The 19,268-nt window shown below is 38.0% G+C and overlaps 1 protein-coding gene across 1 annotated transcript; it reads left to right on the top strand.

Moving 5' to 3' along the window:
* The first annotated feature begins 301 nt into the window (after positions 1-301).
* LOC136258864 (uncharacterized) lies at positions 302-18,781 on the top strand. The gene is made up of 7 exons (XM_066052214.1): positions 302-439; positions 9,729-11,046; positions 11,960-12,037; positions 14,257-14,589; positions 14,643-14,714; positions 14,808-15,437; positions 18,222-18,781. Exons 2-7 carry the CDS (start codon positions 9,745-9,747, stop codon positions 18,480-18,482), a joined length of 2,676 nt encoding a protein of 891 aa, XP_065908286.1. The 5' UTR covers positions 302-439; positions 9,729-9,744; the 3' UTR covers positions 18,483-18,781.
* Positions 18,782-19,268: the final 487 nt, after the last annotated feature.

Genomic DNA, 19,268 nt, shown 5'->3' with positions numbered 1-19,268 from the left:
TAAATTTGTACGGTTATATCATGATAAATTTAGTTGATTGTATCTGTGTAGTTTTGTGTACTGTTCTTTGTATACCCTTTTGTGTTGTATGTTTATGTATGTATATATGTATTTGTGTATGTATGTATGTATGCTTGTTTCGCAGGGCTCCACTGAAAATCAGTGTTTTTCACTGAGTGGAATCCCTGTTTAAATATTACAATTACAATTACAATTACAATACCCAGTTACACACCCACTACCCGATGACGCAATAATTCGCTTGATCTCGCATTTGATTGGCTAGCCCGCCATCACGTGATAGAAATATTAGTTTCATTGATGTACCCGGCCGGTACAGTACTGGTACATGTTCCAGTGCACGTAAGATTTACGTAAGCGATTCGTTAGTGTGTCGTGATGGTGCTAGTGAAAAGTGAAAAAAGACGTCGACACATATGTAAGTCGCCAGTTTGTGTTGCATGTATTGTGTGTTGCACGTATGCGAAAGCCATATCGGTGTGTTGGCGATGGACTTAGTACGATATCATATGTATAGTCTAATCACTGGGAAAGATGGTGAGAGAAAGTTTACATCGTTGAGCTCATGGAAGGAATCACCATAGTAAACATTTTATCGGTAAAAGGCTGGAGGGGCAGCGTTCAAAAGAAAATCAAATCATTCAACCGTGCCAAAGATAAATAGTCAAATTATTATGACATTTATCTCGTTTGATTGCTGGTATTTCCAGCTGTCCAGCACTTTATCACCTCTATCTTACGGACACAGCACATTCAAGCCGTAGCCGTAATCCTTTAGTCGATTGCATTTGAACTTTGCGTAGTGCATGGATTCCACTGTGGCCTGCCTACAAGATCTACATAGTTACGCAAGCAGCACTAGACAAGTTCAAATTCATAAAACAAAGAATAGCAAGTCTTCCGTAACACTTCAGTTACACCTGTGACAACACGGAACCATTACCATACGCAATGTTCAAACGCACATGCAATCGACTGTACTTTCGCGGAATGGGGTGCGTGTTTACCTTAGAGGCGTGGCACTTCAATTATCCTGTCGCTATTTAATGGTGTAGCAGACACTTGGGTAGACAAGTACAACGTTTCAGGAATTTGGTGGCGAGATTTTCCATTTTAGTGATATAGGATGGTCTGACACTACTGATGGAAATCAGTGTTGTGAGACAGGAAGTGTTATTGTTCAAGCTTCAAAGCTAAATATTGTTGGTGGACACTTTAACTTTAAAGAAAAGCAATAAGTGGAAGATTCTCTCTGGAAAGTGGCCCAATCTAGCCCTAGACCACAAAGACCTGGTGCCACACAATAGGGGTTTTCAGAATAATCATAGAAGCCACATAAACAAGTGTTTATCCTATAGAGTGATAACTTTTACATCACAAAATTACATTGAAATGCGTAACTGCAACTTCCATGGGACAAAAAGTGGGGCAAATTCAATGGTGGGGCTCCTTCAAGAGGCTACAGCTAACAGCTCAGCTTCTGGTGATTCATTCCTTGCTCAGGACATAGAACAGAAGTTGGGAAAGACGATGACAAATGTTATTCAGACATCAGGTAGGTTTTACTTAGGTTAAAAAGATAAAACGGCTGTTTTGGGCTCAACTAGACAACACTTCAGTAAGAAAGAATGAACAATAATGAACTATTGTATGTCAATTTGTCGATATAAACATTGTGGGACTCTTCAGTTGTACTTTTCAAATGTCAAAATCCTTGTGTCCACACATTTTTTTGCCAATTATCAGTCGTAACTAGCCCAGCACAGATCAAACTACTTTAACATCTGTTATAGTACTCTCTTCCTTGCTCCTAATGACAGTTTATACAAACCTGAAGCAATGTAAACTTGTGCTCCAATAACATGCGTACATTTTCTGCCCCATGAAAGTGGTTTATGTAACTACTGTGATGTTAGGTGTTATCGCTCTATGGCTATGCATTCAAAGTCATGAATAAGAACTTAAATGATACCTAAGGATTACCCTTCAACAAAAGTATGAGGACCAAACAATGCCGTGGAATTTCAGTTTGTAAGCACATTAATCCTTTGCATACCTATACAAAATGATCCATAACTTGTTGCCATTTGATCCCATTTACTCTAAAATAAGTTGGCTGATTCACCATTCAATGGAAAGTAAGGTCACATGCAGGTCATGTGACTCAAACCTTATTTTAGATGGCAGACGAAACAGTAGAAACAGCTAGAATGGTAACACATATGTGCTACAGTTACTAAGATGAAGCAAATAGGTCAACCATTGATTTGTAAAAGATACATTTTTTTGTGTACAGCCCTGTTGAAAGAAGCATTGAGCAATTTTGTTTGACAAAAAATCTTGGATGGTATATATATATATAATATATGGGGTGTTAAGAATGGCCATCCAATTGCTGAGTTTGGTGGAGGAAAGTATTCAACACAGCTGAACTAGATTATTGTTTCTCATTATCACATTTCACCACAACATAAACTAATGGTTTACCCTTGAACACACCTCCATTGCTGATAACCATGTAATGGGGGACATGACTAAAACACAGACTGGGAAGACAGACTCAAACGGACTGGAAGAAACTTCCCTGAAAACGTTTTTTTGCCATAGAAACTCACTAAATCAAAGAATATAACAGGTAACAACAGCCTTAAACAAACCTCTAAACATGTGCTCGAGCCACCATTACACCCTGGAATAACAAAGCGCCAGTCTGCCAGTGTGAGCGCCTGTGACAGCGAAGTTGTCGGTTAGCTACAGTTTAAACGAAAGTGCGCTTTTAATTAAACACAAAATGAATTTAATTTCAGACTATCTTTAAGCGCAGGGCTTAATATTATTGGCTTGAGCAAACTTCGACACATCGTGTTCAGAGCAGTTCAGAGGTTTGTTTCAGGTCGTTGTTGCGTGTTATATTCTTTCTAGCAGCTATACAGTGAATTTCTATGGCCAAAAAATGTTTTCAGGCAAGTTCTTTCCAGTCCGTTTGCTAGTCCATTTTCCCAGTCCATTCCGTGTTTTAGTCATTTCCTGTAATGGGAAAGGGAAGTTGTAGTTACTGTGATAACCTTTACCAGACTGTTCTCTGTCCTGAATCTTGGTCACTCAGTGACCCATCAATAGATAAAATATTATGTGTATCCATAAAGCCTACTGGTTCACAGAAAGAAAGACTCAGTTCTAATTTTAGCATAGAACTATAGAAACTGAGGAGTGTGCACCTGTTCACAGTGCTCAGTTATTGTTTCTTAAGATGGTGGTATACCACAAGAATTTGTTTTATTACATAATGGTAATATGGCCACTGTGCATGTTAAAGAGTAAATGGCTTTGTTGTAAGAAAAAATTTGTCATTGTTTAGTAAAGAAGATGTCAAAGTAAGTAGAGTAGTATGAGAACTTCGTTTAAGGGGAAATTCTTTGCATAAAAATTTGGCAGCAAAGCTAATTAAGTGGTTTTAGTACAATATCCTAAAATGGTAAAGACAGTTTTCTCTAGAATTAGACATCTATATTCATGCTAGGTTGTGTGGTGGTGTAAAGAAATGGCTTCTATTGCTGTAGTGAACAACAGGAGCTTATAAGCACTGCGCTTATGAGCTCCTATGAGCAATATTCACAATGCTTTGGGATGCCACAAAAATTACAATGGTTAATAACTCCTGTGTGTTGAAAGCTACCTAGCCTTCTTTGTTACTGGGCACTAGCTAGTAGCCTATACTAGCGTGCAGTGTTGTAATTATAAGATCTGTAGGTGTTTCCTTCATTGGAATTCGACACCAAGTGGATATTTCGAAGGTGCATTTTACCCATGGTGTAAGTCAGCAAGTAAAGATCCCACTTCTCTAAACTTGTAGTCAGGAGTAGAGAGTACGTTACTTCTTGACTTGTGTGTGTAACCTGTAGGATCAGAATTTCGATGGCTACAGTCACCTTAATGAACAATAATTGGTCAATTACAGGTTACTATATTCATTGGACCACTATAAACTACTGTAAATGAAAGACCTACTTTGCTTTCTTAGAGTACCGTATAGTGGAAACTTTTCGAGAGATGACACTTTTGTGATACTGTTTATAATACCATACCTGTTTCACTGCCCATACAAAGTCTCAACGGGATAAATTTCACTGGTAGCAGTGAAAAAGTTGTAATTGCAATTTCATTGGCTAGAATTTATGTAAATAATGTAGTGCCAATTAGTGTTGAGTGTGTTTAGTACATAGTGACAAATTGCGTACATGCACAGAGTATGGTATTAACTGGGAATAGCATAGTGTTCGCCTCTGAAATTTATCCCCATTTCCAATATAACAAGAGTGGTATTTATCCCAAATTTCACTGCTACCCATGCTATTACTAGTACAAATACAATTTTAGTGTTTTTTTAAATTCACGAACATCTAGAAAATGGATTTGGTAAGGTAATAGCTATGTGTATAAACCTGAAACATTTCACGATTATATTTTCATGAAGCTATCATCACTCGTGGAATTTGCGAAAGTGTTGTTTTGTTTGGCTATACAGTACATGTATATAAAATCACTTTTCTTTCTTCACTTGTGGTTAGTTATTTCTAGTGACCATAAGCGAGGGGTCCGTCACTAGCGAAATCATCGACGATATTCGGAATATGGGCATTGTATTCCATGATATTCCATATTCCTGCATATTTCAGATTATATTTCAAATATTCGCGATATTCTTGCATATTCCATAATTCAATTGGATTCCTCAATATTCCTGAATATTCCTCTACATTCCATCCATGTATTATTTATTTAGGCTACTGGTTCATATCAAATGAAGTGCTTTTCACACAGTTGGGACGATTACGCCGAGGATTACGCAGTACGAGCAATGATGGTTAGCCGGCATGTTGCAATGGAGCCATGCAGCGAGGAGCGGGCCATTTTATATAGACTCAATCAGTAACTGAGCTGGCCAAGACGAATGTAAGTATAACCCCTCCAGCCAAAACAACTGCTTACCAACAGAGCTACAGCTACTTTCCGCGAACCATCAAGCAGTGGAATAACCTTGAGGAGAACAAGAAGTTTGATATAATTGACGCCCGCCGCAGATAATTAAATGATGTAATTTTATATCACGTGATAAGAACAATATACGAAAATACACGTACATATACGGAAATATGATTTGAATATATTCCATATTCCATATTTCAGTTCTGATGTTCGACGATATTCCTGCCAGTGACGGACCCCTCGACCATAAGAATCCGTTAGTGAAACCCTAGCTGTGCTGACCTGTGAAGCCATAAGTAAAACAATACAATGAATATTTAGTTACCTGGCCACATACCTAAAGCTGTCTGTCCGTTTGTTCGCATTCTTCTTACTCACCAAACGGGACTCAACCTGTGCTAATAATGAAGGCTACTCTAAGATTGTTATCATGAGTTCACACATGCTTCTGTTCATTCTCTTTAGTGCGTAGAAGACCAAGGTGTAGAGAAAACTTGAACAACATTCCTTTGGAACTGCAGCACATACTGTTCAACGCATGACTAGCGTGTAGGAAGTCGTGGGTTCAAATCCACATGTTGGTTCTTTCTAGTCAGTACCTTTTGTATACACCTTTTAAATTTTGACTGGTCATGTAAAGCACGTATTAACGCGGAATTTTAGAAAAATTAAATGGCCATCATCTGGCATCTCAAGTGTTGTTGTAGCAAATCAATACATGCTTTTGTTTGTTCTGTATACTGTGATGAAGGCACTGCTGTAGGGAAGGATCACTGAAAAGTTCAGTTACATCCTGTCAGAACCATAAACAACTGTGGCAAGTTGCGCACCTCACATTATAACCAATCTGGGCTCAATATCTGCCTATATAGGCCACAACTTTTTTTTTTCACTCGTGGGACCTTACTGATGCAACTTTTTGTTCTATCTGTTCTATGCAAGCCTTCATCCACAAACTCTCATGCTCAATTTTTCAGCACTGGCACATTATACCCCTTGTTCTGTATTTTCCGTATCACATGCGACGGTGCTTTAACTATAATGTACTGTAGCAGAGCTTATGATAACGTCCGGACACCGGACAAAATCCGGTCAAATTGCATAGATGTCTGACCATAATGCAATTTGTCCGGACACAGTGTCCCATCAAAGCATAAAGAAGGAGCCTAAGGGCTGAGCTGGCATGCTATCAACAATAACATTCACTTGGTTGCCAGGAGATAGTATACATTCTTACAACCCAAGGGAGTGACCATAAATGTACCATTGCCAACCCACTGGTGTACTTTAACCACATAACAGCTGCAGTAAGGCATGTGATGTCTTACCACTATAATGTTTATTTGCTATGCTACAGTAGACATGTTGGGCATTCATCTCATGTCCAGTCAATTTTGGCAATTGTCCGGCCGATTTTGGTTTGTCAGGACATTGTGGCAGGACAACAGAGAATTCTTATCATAAGCTCTGCTGTAGTTTTATATCTGCATTTGCTAAAATTATTAAGATGAACCACAATGTTTGTTTAGTGGCTATAGAGGGTTTTCTTTATTTGTTTTTCAGTAAATGCCTTTGTCACACCTGAAGAGAAAACCACACATAGTTTGTGGTTTACTAAGGTATTCCCCACTATTGTTTATAGACATACAAGTGACATCTGCTTAATGTATGGAATTTTACTTAAAAATTTGTTATGACATTTGCAATGGTAATCATTGTGTAGGGACTCCTCCCAGGTATTCCTCCTCATTTGTTTCAAACTTGCTAGACCAGCTACCTGTCCAAAACAATGTGGTTTTCATGTCTATCAGTTCAGGCTAATCTTGAGTTTGGGAACAATTCTCTAACAAATCGCTATTTTAAGTTTACAGAATATGTTCACGGTTTTCCGATACACACGCGTTGCTAATGAAAGACATTTGATGTCATGGTTTAACTATCTAAAAGCTTACAATAAAATAGGATTAATCACTCTTTCTTGATTTAACCAATCAGATCGAAGAATATATTTATCATGTGATCTGGTGTGTATGCTATCATCTGGCAAACACTCCCATCAGTATAAAGGGAGAGTTCTGTAGCAAGTCTATGAGCGATGATCACTCATATCAGGCTGCTTAAACAAAGACTCATACCCAACACCAAAATTTCTCATGGCCAGCATGCAGATCAATCCAAGCAACGCTATGTTATATAGCTGCTGTTCAGTGTGCCTCTATATTATTGATTTCAACATATGCAGCAGATAGAAACTTCTAACAAGCAGATGCCACTATTAAGTTGATAAAGCCATCAAGTTAAAAGACTATGTGCTGCAATTAAGCACTGTCTCTTTTGCTGTCCTCTATTCTGTACACTTAAGATTTTGGTTTGTAATCTAAAAATACTATCAAACAAGTACCTATCTAGTAGTATACATGGATACATTGTGACGTTGATATTGCATGTAAAACATTGTAATGTCACTAATGTGCACCTGTTCAAAGTAAGCATGGTCTTGCACTACATGCAATGATTACAACTATATACCTTGCAGGAAATGGACATGGTTGCAATGTACATGATAGTTTGTTGGTAAATCCCTACCTACCAAGCTACCTCTGCCTTAAAAAGCATGGTAGCAATGTGAATAAACACATCTCTCCTCTAACAAAATGCATGGATAGTGATTAATGGTGGCAGTGCGGTACTTAGTTTGGCCATCATCCTTGCAGCTATGCTCAGGCAGGCAGACCAAAAATCAAGATTTTAAAATTTTGCTTCTGTAGTGTTTAACACTTAATTGTGATGTCAGACTAAGAGATTCTCTCATAAAAGTGCTTTTAATGACATCATTTTGATAAGTGTCCTACATTTTTGGGGTATCCCTACTAGTACACTAATTGTACTGTGTGATATTAATTGTAGGGATACAATGTGTGGTGTCTTTGGAACAAAGCTGAAGGCGTATATTTTAGTCATATCCCTTGTAAACATGCTACAACTATGAAATATATAAACCCTCTGGCCTTTAGAAGTGTCCGTGCTCGAGTGAGAATGTGTATAGCTATTTAGTCATATTCCGAGTAATTGTGTAATACTGTTATATTCTATATCCCAGTAGATGAAAATGATTGTAGATAGCAATTTATAGTGAAACAGCACCTGTTGAAGATCAAAATCAGCCTTGATGGATCAGATGTTTTAACTCTTTAGCAGTGCCATACCCATCTACTTGCGATTAGTGAGTTCTCCACGGAGGAGACAAGAATTCATTGAAAATCCATTCTCCTTGCTCAGGTTAATAATTGTTGGTTGATTTAGGCACTTGTTATTAGAGACTTGTTTACTGTTTAGATAAGGATTTTACGGAATGTGTGAAGTTACACCATATATGGTAAGCGTAGCCACAAAGCGTGTTATATCACTTATATACCACAGTTTGCTGTGGTGGTATATCGGTTATATACCACAGTTTGCTATGGTATATCAGTAATATACCACAGCACGGTACTTTTGATCTCAACCACAGGTGTGGTATATAATTTCCATAAACTTTATGCTGTACCCATATAACTGCACTTACTTTAGACTGTGTTTACACTACACTTAAACTAGGCACCTCTTCCATGAGTACTTTGCTATGGCATTAATGAAGTGGCTGTATCTAACATGTGACGAGATCTGCAAAAATCCAACATAGTGACACAAGCCTTTACAGTTGTAGCAATCTGTGTGGGAGCCATCAATAGCACCACTGCACTGAGGTATATCCCATGTACTTCAAATCTATCTATACAGCTACTGCTGCTGTTTGTAGGAAAATGTATGTATTTTGGGAGAGGGTGTTTCACTATAGCAGCACGTGTTTCATGGATCACTTCACAGACAGTGGACCATCCAATACCGAATAAATGAGCTACAGTCCTACATATATTCTGCCAACAAAGCCAGTTTCCACAGTGTGATTGCCACATGGTTTTTAACAGATATTGTTTTCTGTAACTGAGTGTTCTCATACTGTGCATACGGTACCAACTGATATGGTCAAAAGTTGCACTGCTCACTCGAAAGTTATCCAACCAATCCCAGGAAGAAATATTTTCCATAACAATATAATTCCACTAATTGCCAGACCTATTTAAAACAAAAACAGACAATATTAGCTATACCAGGTAGTAGTACATAATAAAGTAAACTTCGATGTTCTCCAGCCTCACATTGGTCTTTTTCCTTGTGTTTATTATACCACTAGAGCAATACAGCATGGCTACACAAACTACTTTAATGCATGAAAACAGTTACTAGTTGTTTTATACTGATGTTCATACTTTTGCAAACTCCAAGTGACTTGTTCTACTGGGGAGTTTACCATGCAGAGATCAACAGAATTAGTATAGTTGAGGCTTTATCTCAGCTTTACATTCCTCACCATTTTTGCTTAGCTTTTAATCATTTCACCTTTAACATCTTAGATACATGCCTAATACATAAATAATTTTTAGAATTATGTTCTTTGTTTTCCTAGCACTTAATATGTGTAGTCGGTGCTGGGTAGCCCAGCTAGCCTGGCTAGCACCAATTATTTTCAAGTAGTGTGAACAAGGGCCTACCCAAGTTAGACAACTCGAGACTGAAACAAGCTGGTAAACCTGGGATAGTGTGAACGGGGTGTAAGTGTGCTTTACAATCTGTGTTTACGTATGTGTCAAAAGTTCTTGAGTAAAATCTTCTAACCCTAGACTCAAGATTGACCAGATGGAAGACAGATTAAAGTCATTTACTCTTCCTCCACCATGGGAAGGACCAGTGGACGCTCATTCAATGTCAGAGGCAGGGTTTGTATATACTGGTCAAGAAGATCTTGTCTACTGCTTCAATTGTAACATCAAACTTGATGGGTGGACTAAACACATGGATCCATTACTGAGACACAAAGAGGAGAGTCCTACTTGTTCATTTGTCAGACAACAACTACAAGCAATAAAAGGAGAAAAGGGAAAAGTCAAATCAGTTGTTGCTCCTTCTAAACCTCTTAGTCCTCGGCAAACAGCAAGTATTGGTCAATTACAGTCTTCAACTCTTTTCAGTAGTAAACCTATCCACACTGTAGTGACTGGTTTAGATGAACCAAGATCAAGCAGAGGAGGTGATGATTTCTTATTGACTAGTTTACCAATTAGTTTAGAAAATTATGGGTTGGAAGCGGATAGGATCAGATCATTTGTAGGATGGCCATTAAATGAATCAGTCCACCCAGAACAACTAGCCAGGGTTGGGTTTGTATACACTGGGGAGGGATCTCTAGTACAGTGTTTCCAATGTGGGGTCAGATATCGTAACTGGTTAAAAGGAGATATACCTCTTAGTGTACATCAGAGATGTAACCCTCGTTGTGCTTTTCTTCAGACATTATCAAGTAAAACTATATCTTCTCTTGATAAAGCTAACAGATCTCATGTTCCAGACTTTTCAATTGATGCTCAGAATGAAATTATCACTCTAGAATTTCCAGACTACAGTGACCAAGCTACAAGACTACAATCATTCAAATACTGGGGTGGAGTCCTACCAAAAGAAGAGTTAGCAGAGGCAGGATTTTACATGATAGCTCGTCGAGATGTAGTAAGGTGTTTCTCATGTCATGTGGTCCTACAGGATTGGGAGAGAACTGACAATGTGATTGATGAACATCGAAGACACAGCCCCAACTGTCCGGTTAACACACACTTGTCAAATGTTTTATTTTCTCATGCCTCAAGCCTTGGCAAAATGTCCAGAGAAGACTTAATGGAGAATACCTTTAAGATGCAAAGCAGGGACTATCAGAGAGCTAATACCACACTTAAATCTCTATTAAGCCTTGATGTTAGACTATCTCCTTGCGCAAAAGACTCTGAAACTGCTTCTCTACCCTGGTCAGATGATAATGATGGTAAAGGAATACACCATTGGACATTAAACCCTCTTCCCTGTGATGCAAAGACCTATCATTGTGAAGTAAAAGATAATTACTCTATGTTTATTATTGACACTGCGCCAAATATTATGAAGATAGAGGTGTGTAAGTTTATTAGTTACAAACATACATTCATTTACACTGTCAATTTTGCAATTTTTCTCTTATTTTGTGCAAGTTCAAGGAAAAGGCTTAGTTTGAATGAAATAAAAAGTACCAAAACAAGAGAGGTTGCCTACACCTGAAGATATATTAGAGGACAAAGGTAAGTCCATGATACATGCATTGTATGCCTTACGGCACACCAAAAGGCACCTGCAGCAATATTGAACAGTAAAAAATAAAAATGATAAAAATTTGTTTAGCTGTTATCAAGTTGAGCTTGTATGAAGGCATCAGTCAGTATAAAATTCCACTGAATACTTGGGCAAATGTTTCTAGAACTTTGGTGCTGTTAGCTGTGAAAGGGTAACACTTATATGTAATAAACACTTAATAATAACTCATATCGGTGTATTTCTCCGAGGAGGTTGACTAGAGCATAACAGCATCATACCAAGCATAAAAAGTGCACTATGTACATAGCAACCACCCTGTTTGATCACCTGTCACATTGAAAAGACACTTTAGGTTACATGCAGTTAACCTGACTAGATATTTTTTATCAGCAAGTCTAAATTCTTCATCTCTATTCTTGTTTACTGAAAAATTATAGTTATGCAATGATTTCATGAACTATGAAAATCAAAGTGGCTTCCATCATTGCTCTTTAACTTGCTATTTTATATGCTTACATTGATGTAATATGACTTATGCTATCTAAAGTTACATTGAATAAACATCTATAGTTGTACAATGGATCCTCAGTTTAAAAATACCAGAATGTAAAAATGACTTCTCTAATTAAAGGTTTTAGTTGTTAAACTGTAGGAACAATGGTATGACTGAGGATCTGGTGTGATTGTTACACTGTTATACAATATGATACCATCACTGTGTTGTATACTTCATTAGTTTGATGAATTAGAACAGGAGGAGAACAATGATGTCAGTGTTGGGCAGAGAAATGAAGAGGACTTTATATCACCTCATGTTAGTTAAATAAGCTAGCTAATAACATGTTACACATGAATGTGACAGAGCCCATATGAACATGTGAGTGTACTGTGTGGTTCTGAAAAGTTGCTATGACTAAAATTTCAGTGTGTTCCCTATGCCACTGCGTTGCAAGTTCTTTGTCTATCAGTACCTTACTTGTGCCACTCCTGAAACATGTGTATAGGCTCTTTTATACTTTCTTCATGAAATGTGGGAAAATAATCTGTCAGTAGAATACCGTAGAGTCAGGTTGTTAAGCGCATATTATTTAAGCACATACACATTTCTTGTAATTAACCATGGATGATAAGCGCACATGGACAAATGTGACAATAAAGTTGCACACAGCAAGAGATATCAAGAAAAGCTGACAGTGCTGAAAATTAATGTCTCCTCAAGCGCTTGTGTCTCCCTTGAGGTCTCCCTTCACTATGTATACAGCAAATCAGCCATCTTGTTTATCATGAAGGATTTCACCCAGAAATGGACTCAGATATTCTTACACTGGCATGGCAACTATTACTACTCTCTCAATGTGGTTATTCCATGTTACACTCACCACAATTATTTATTGGGCATATGTGCCTAACAGATAGTATGATTTTTACAAAACATTTTCTCTGAAAATTATAAGCGCATGTGCTTAACAACCCAACTTTATGGTATAGTTACTTATTAAGTATGATGATCAGGTAGTGCACTGTGTTCGTGTGACAAAGGTTAATCACAGTGTTAGCCCTTCAGATATGTATAATACCCACTTAGTAGACCAACATAAAAAGCTGTTTAGCAAGATAATTTGTAATTCAAAATATGCTCATAAATTTTTTAGAGCAAAACAATACATGCACACACTTACCTACTCACATACACATTAATTTTGAAAGCCAGGTATCCTGAGGTCAGGGTTTGAAACCAGGTCGCCTTTACTGACCCAGATTAACCATAACACAGGCAAGTTTATTAAGGTGGCGCTGAACCGATTAAGCCCAGCCGCACAAAATTTGTTTCAACCCATGCACTTAATGAGCTATTTTAGGGTGGCCCAAAACTTCGCTAGTGTACAACTTAATCTACGCCTTAAAAGCTGTTGTGATAGCCTGTGATGCTTTAGTTTAGCATACAAACTTTCATGAAATAACACGCCTTCATTTTTCGCCTATAAAACTCTGAAGTCTTAACCCGATTTTTAAAATAACTTGGCCAATGAACAACCTAGCGCTAAGCCACTTCAGTTCCAACCATTTCCCACCTTGTAGAACAATTCTACGCTTTCCTTTTCACTGATAACAGCATGGAAAGTAGTGAAAACGCACACCCATGGGCTACAACATTGGCTAACAACTCCATCAAACCCGAATCGCGAAAATTCAAAGCGTACTATTTTAGAGTATCGCTTACCCAATGCCTGTACCAAATTTTGATGGTCTGTGGTACATAATTTTGAAGTTATTTAGCGAGAAAGGAGACGGTGTGGCTAATCAGGGCATGTTCTGTTAGTAATCTGAGACGCTTTCATTACCACAAACATGCTGTACAATTAACTTTGTGTGGCTGCCCTTAATTGGTTCAGGACCACCTTAATTAATATTTTCATATGCAAAAGTGGACATGGCTCTAAAGTTAACAATTCACAGCATTTTTCTTGTACTGTTACTGTTAATGCTTCCCCAATGAGACAATCACTAGAAAAGAAATTGTATACCATAAACAATGAATGTTTGGCGAGGCTTAAATCAGCATGCAAAGCAGGTTGGTGGACAAAAGTTTGGCAAATTAATTTTACCATGCAGCTAATATGGAACTATATACTGAATAGCTGATTGGTAAATAAAGTTTGGCGAATTTCCTCGATTTGCCAAATTTGCAAGTTTTGTCACTCCAAACTTTTTTTAATCTGTTTACGGTAATGGATGATACAAAAATGGCTATCCACTATACTTACAAGTTATGTGTTGTCCAAGCGCCGAGTGATTGAAATACTGTAGTCATGCAGATTTCTGTTCCCACTCTTTTTCTATTTCTTCAGAGTATACTAGCTACCAATAATCTGTTTCTGAGGATTACACTTTTCATTGTCACTATCAAGCAAGGTGTTATAATAATCAGTGCGTCATATATACCTGGTTGATCAGATGACCTGACTTGTTTCAATCCTGATTGAAGGCTTTTCTTATATCTGAAAGTGTCATAACATAAATGTTGTTTTGTAGCATGAGGAGTTTGGAAGCAGTTCGTCACAACAGACAGGATCTCATAGTCCTCCAAACTTGAAAGTTTCAGATAATCCTTTAGAACTTGCATCATCTGAAAATCAGTTATCTGAACGTCATGATTTTGAATACATTTCTGGTTTTGTACCAAGTTCATATCCATCTCTACCAGAAACTTCATCAAGCTCATATCCACTGCCAATGGTATCAGAAACTATATCAAGTTCAGGTTCTCTTGGACCAGAAGCTTCAAGTATTCATTCTATGAATAATCAGCTAAGGCCTTTCACTGAAATCCTACAGCCCTTGTCAAGTTTTGCTGATTTGTGTAGGGTAAGTACCTGTGGATGTTATAGTTCATGTAAGACTGTCTGCTGCCCGTTTAGCTGACTGATGAGTACTTGGAGAATAATAGTGCAAAATCTTCAGTAGCTAGTGGAACATCTAGCAGCCATAGTGTAAGTTTCCTACTGGTATACAGTACATATCTATTGTTGTGCTATATTGTCAATCAATTGTCATAATTGATGTTGTACCTTTCTTCACTACAGTACGAGTTGCCATTGGCAAGTCTGGTTGATATACAGAATTTTGAAGTAAATGAAACTGGCTGTGCTGCAGTAGTTGGTGTTCCACTGGGAACATTGCAGGGTGATGACAGTGTAACACATTCTACCAGCATGGAAAAATCACAAACCTTTGATGAGGCTGATCTGCTACAGTCAGTACATGTATCCATACATTCTAACACTTCCAGAGAACATACTGAAAACCGTACTGCTTCCATGAAAAGCAGAGATTGCCAAAGTTTACCACTGGGTAGTGAAAGTTTATCAAGCCTGGATATAAGACAACCTCCATGTATTTCAAAAAGTTCCAGGGTATGCTCAGTTGACAACTCAATTGAAATGGAGAATAGAAATTATCACAATTCCCTAATTGATACCACACATTCTTGTTTATCAACCCTGGATTTGAGAATACCGCCAAGTGCAAAGTCTGATGTGCCTCAGAGTGAAGCTCGACCAATTCCAGGAATGCGTTATCCTCCCAGTTGGGTATCTAACCCTCCCACATTGTCACCTTCTGTTTTAGGCTCTGATTTTGAGGAGAATGTTTTGCTATTGGATTATCTCCCTCTTCAGTCTATTGATACCATGTCAAACGCTAAACAAATAGTGGTAAGTGGTAGAGTGTAAATTTAAGTACATAATTGATCACTGTTATAGGAGTTTTGTGTTTCCTTGTGGTAGGTAAAGTGTCGTGTTTGTTGCTATCATAGTAAAACGCCCATTAAAGCTGTGTGCCAGTTAGTCACAAAGGTGTCCAACTAGTTTGTGAAGCCAACTAATTGGATGATCACTGTTATAATTACAGTGCTTCCTTGAGACCAAAACATTTTCAGATACAAAAAGTCAGATAATGAAAAGCCCATTCATTTTATACAGAGCCCTGTTCAAATACTGTAATAGAACATACATCTTAGACAAACTTCTCTAATAGAGCAATCATTTCTACTGTTCAGATAGTAGAAGTTCAGATAATCGAGGAAGCACTGTACAGATAATTTCTGTTTTCCCGTATCAAAATTAAGGCAATGCCGTTTGCACAGGTTTTGTTATATTTTTGCAAAATTATGATGGATATTTGAAAAATCTATAATAGGGTGGTGGTCCCCATCAGCGTTGAAACCGGGTCACTACTGCTGACCCGGATGACCCACTGACCCGGATAGCAATCCGGGTCAGACCCGGATTTGACCCGGATTAAATTAAGCCGAGGCGCACGATAAGAGCTATGTTTCGGGTATTCTCGAGCGAGCGAGACTACGTTTTGAGCGTTCGATTCGTGTTGAGTAAACGAGTAGTTATGTGATAACTAAGCCGGTAAGTTTATAATTTAAAAATCAGTCAGTGGGTTTGGTTCCACGTAACTACTGTGAGTTTACAGACAGCAATTGGGTGTGGCTTCATACATACTTAGTTAGTATTGCAATTTCCCAATATATTAAAATGGGTGTGGCTCACAAAAGTACTTAACATCCTGCTGCAAGACTATACCTAGACTATATACAACTCATACATTAATCGATTAGTGGGCGTGACTCCACGTAAGCTTGCAGACAGAAACGGACACAGTTTCATGCTACAGACTGCACTTACTAATAAATGGGCGTGGCTGAGCGTATGTAACGCGATAAGTGGGCGTGGCTCATGAAAGAGCTATGCGACTAGCGTTTATAGGTTCTACGTCGTCAAACGATCAATTTCGTTTCTCACGTGGTCCAATCCGGGTCAGACCCGGATAATTTGTAAACCGGGTCAGACCCGGATGACCCAGATGACCCGACCCGGTTTCACCGCTGGTCCCCATAGGGTGGTGGTCCCCAAACCACCGCTACTTCCATAAGGCAATGCCATTTGTACAGGTTTTGTTATATTTTTGCAAATGATGGATATTTGAAAAATCTATAATAGGGTGGTGGTCCCCAAACCACCGCTACTTCCAGCAGCTGTCATCAATTCTGTACAATACTGATATAATCAAGACACACGGTAGTGTGTCGTGCGGCCAAGAAAGCCGGCGACCACACTGTGAGTATATTTACAGGAAGAAAGAAAACAGCTTTTTCACGCATGCATAGCTCCATGGCCTCTTCTCCAAAGCACACTATTTTTGCATTATAGCTGTCCCCCAGGTAGGGTACGCCACACAGCAAATTAGATTAAATTCGCAACAGCCATTTGCGAGATATGGGCGTCCAAAATTTTGTTTTAATTTCTTTGTTTTTTTCTTATGCTGTACAGGGGGCTAAGGGGGCTTCGATTTCTTTTCGCACACTTTGCAAAAATTGCTATAAAATGCAAACGTGTCACTCAATTGCCTCGATCTTTGGCACAAATTAAGAACGTGTAACGGTGGATTCACGTACCAAGTTTGTTGTAAGTCTGAGTAGTATTCAAGGAGTTATGGATGTTTATTCACGTAAAAACAGATCAAACTTCTGTCACGGCTACAGGGTAAACCAAGCATAGAAATAACTTGAAAATTGGTGTGTAGATAGGCTGATCATCGTAGCAGTGCCTTTTGATAGTTTGAATTGCAATAGAGTTACAGCGACAAAGTTATAAAGCAAAAACTAAGCAAGTGTAAAATCGCGGGATCGAGATACTCTAATAGAGCAGTCACCACGGGGTAAAAAAGGTGTGCAAAAAATGTCGAAAAAAACAACTTACCAGAGTTCGAACCAGGGACCTCCATACCTAACACCTCCATCCTTAACCACTGAACCACTGCTACCTTGACTGATCACCTTACTTAATTTCTGCTTTATAAATGAAATTTCTAGTTGAAATCTGCTTATAGTCAAACGTTTGTAATTTCATAGATCTACCAATAGAAGTTCTAGACTGTTCTAGAACATTCTATGTATGTTCTATTAGAAGTCCTCAAAAAAAATGTGCACTCTATTAGAGTATTACAATAATATTATCAAATATCGAATTAAATCATGCAATGAAATACATTTATAAGTCTGTCTTCAATAATCATCATTGTATCTACATAGAAAAGAAGAAATGTGAGTAAAGACAAACCTCAAAGTCAGCCATAGGCTGGTTTTGGGGCCTTGTAAAGTACAAAAAGGAGTGAAATCCACACAAAAACAGCCAAGCTGTGAAAAAATGGTGCGGCCTTAAAAAGCCTGGGTGAAAAAAGTTGTGAAATCAAAGGTGGCGGCCAAGAAATGGCTGCAATGATGTTAATGCTAATAAATTTTAACAATGCATACAGCCATTATTAAAATTTTTAGCATTAACATCATTGCAGCCATTTCTTGGCCGCCACCTTTGATTTCACAACTTTTTTCACCCAGGCTTTTTAAGGCCGCACCATTTTTTCTCAGCTTGGCTGTTTTTGTGTGGATATAATTTACAATTTAGAACTTTGTGTCTCTTTTCATGTAGTACGAGGAGTCATTGTCACAAAGACTGGAAGAGAACAACATCAGTATGAGAGCTAGTGGGGGTGAAGATGAAGATGAGCCTGCTACCCCAGGAGCTGCAGGATTATGTCAGATCTGTTATAATGAAAAAATCCAATGTATTTTCTTACCATGTGGTCATGCCAGAACATGCTGGAAGTGTGCTACAAATCTCAAGAACTCTGAAGAACCTTGTCCTTATTGTCAAAAATCTGTATTATCAAATCATCGGATATATCTGTGATATCTCCTAACTTAGACAGTGTCTTTATAAACATCACTTGTTTTTTGTGTTTGTTTGTTTGTTTTTATAAGGAAATGTTGTTACTTGAGTATGCATATGGTCTTGAATATTTCGTTGGCTAAATGATAACACATATTTGATTTTGTTGATTGCTGATTGTGAATTTTGTTGTGGTTGATAAAGTTGTTGTATATATGTTGTTCTATTTTTGTAACTATTTGTATGTTTTTATACAGTTTGCTGAGCAGTAATAATATGTTTATGATTGAGCGTTACACTACATTGCAACTGAGCTTCCAGTTTAGCATACATGTGTTTGTATGCACTCTGTTAACCTACAACTCTGCATCATTGTAATACCTAGATATTTTTGTAATTCTTATTTATCTCGTGTTATAATTTAATTAGGATGTTTGTTCCCTAGGCTGTTAGTGAGCTTCAGCTAAATGGTAATGGTAATTCAATATCTATATTGTATAATAGGAGCACTTTTGTCTAAAAACTAAAGCAGCTGAATAAGTGCATGTCAGAGCATATGTATAGTTATTGATTATTGTACCTTTCTAATCAAATAGATCCTTGCACCTGTCATCCACGGACCAGTGTATGGAGCTGGGAGTTACTTACCACCTTTAAGAAGAAAATTGTAGGATGAGTCCCAGCACCAGACCATTGAATTAGAACACAGCCATAAAAAATCAACATGTCAATATTGTGGCCATTCCAAAATGTGTCTCACTTGTCAGCTATTAAGGTGATAAGATTAGACACCAGCCGTAGTAGGGT

This window comes from Dysidea avara, chromosome 6 (genome assembly GCF_963678975.1).
Source record: "Dysidea avara chromosome 6, odDysAvar1.4, whole genome shotgun sequence".
In the NCBI taxonomy this organism is placed as follows: domain Eukaryota; kingdom Metazoa; phylum Porifera; class Demospongiae; order Dictyoceratida; family Dysideidae; genus Dysidea; species Dysidea avara.
Note: the sequence above shows the minus strand (reverse complement) of the source record. Positions and strands in the feature narration are given on the sequence as shown.

Coding starts and splice junctions, on each gene's coding strand:
- LOC136258864 (XM_066052214.1), top strand. CDS start 9,745: ATGGAAGACAGATTAAAGTCATTTACTCTTCCTCCACCATGGGAAGGA. Junction 12,038..14,256: donor AGGACTTTATATCACCTCAT/GTTAGTTAAATA, acceptor GTTGTTTTGTAG/CATGAGGAGTTTGGAAGCAG. Junction 15,438..18,221: donor CAAACGCTAAACAAATAGTG/GTAAGTGGTAGA, acceptor CTTTTCATGTAG/TACGAGGAGTCATTGTCACA.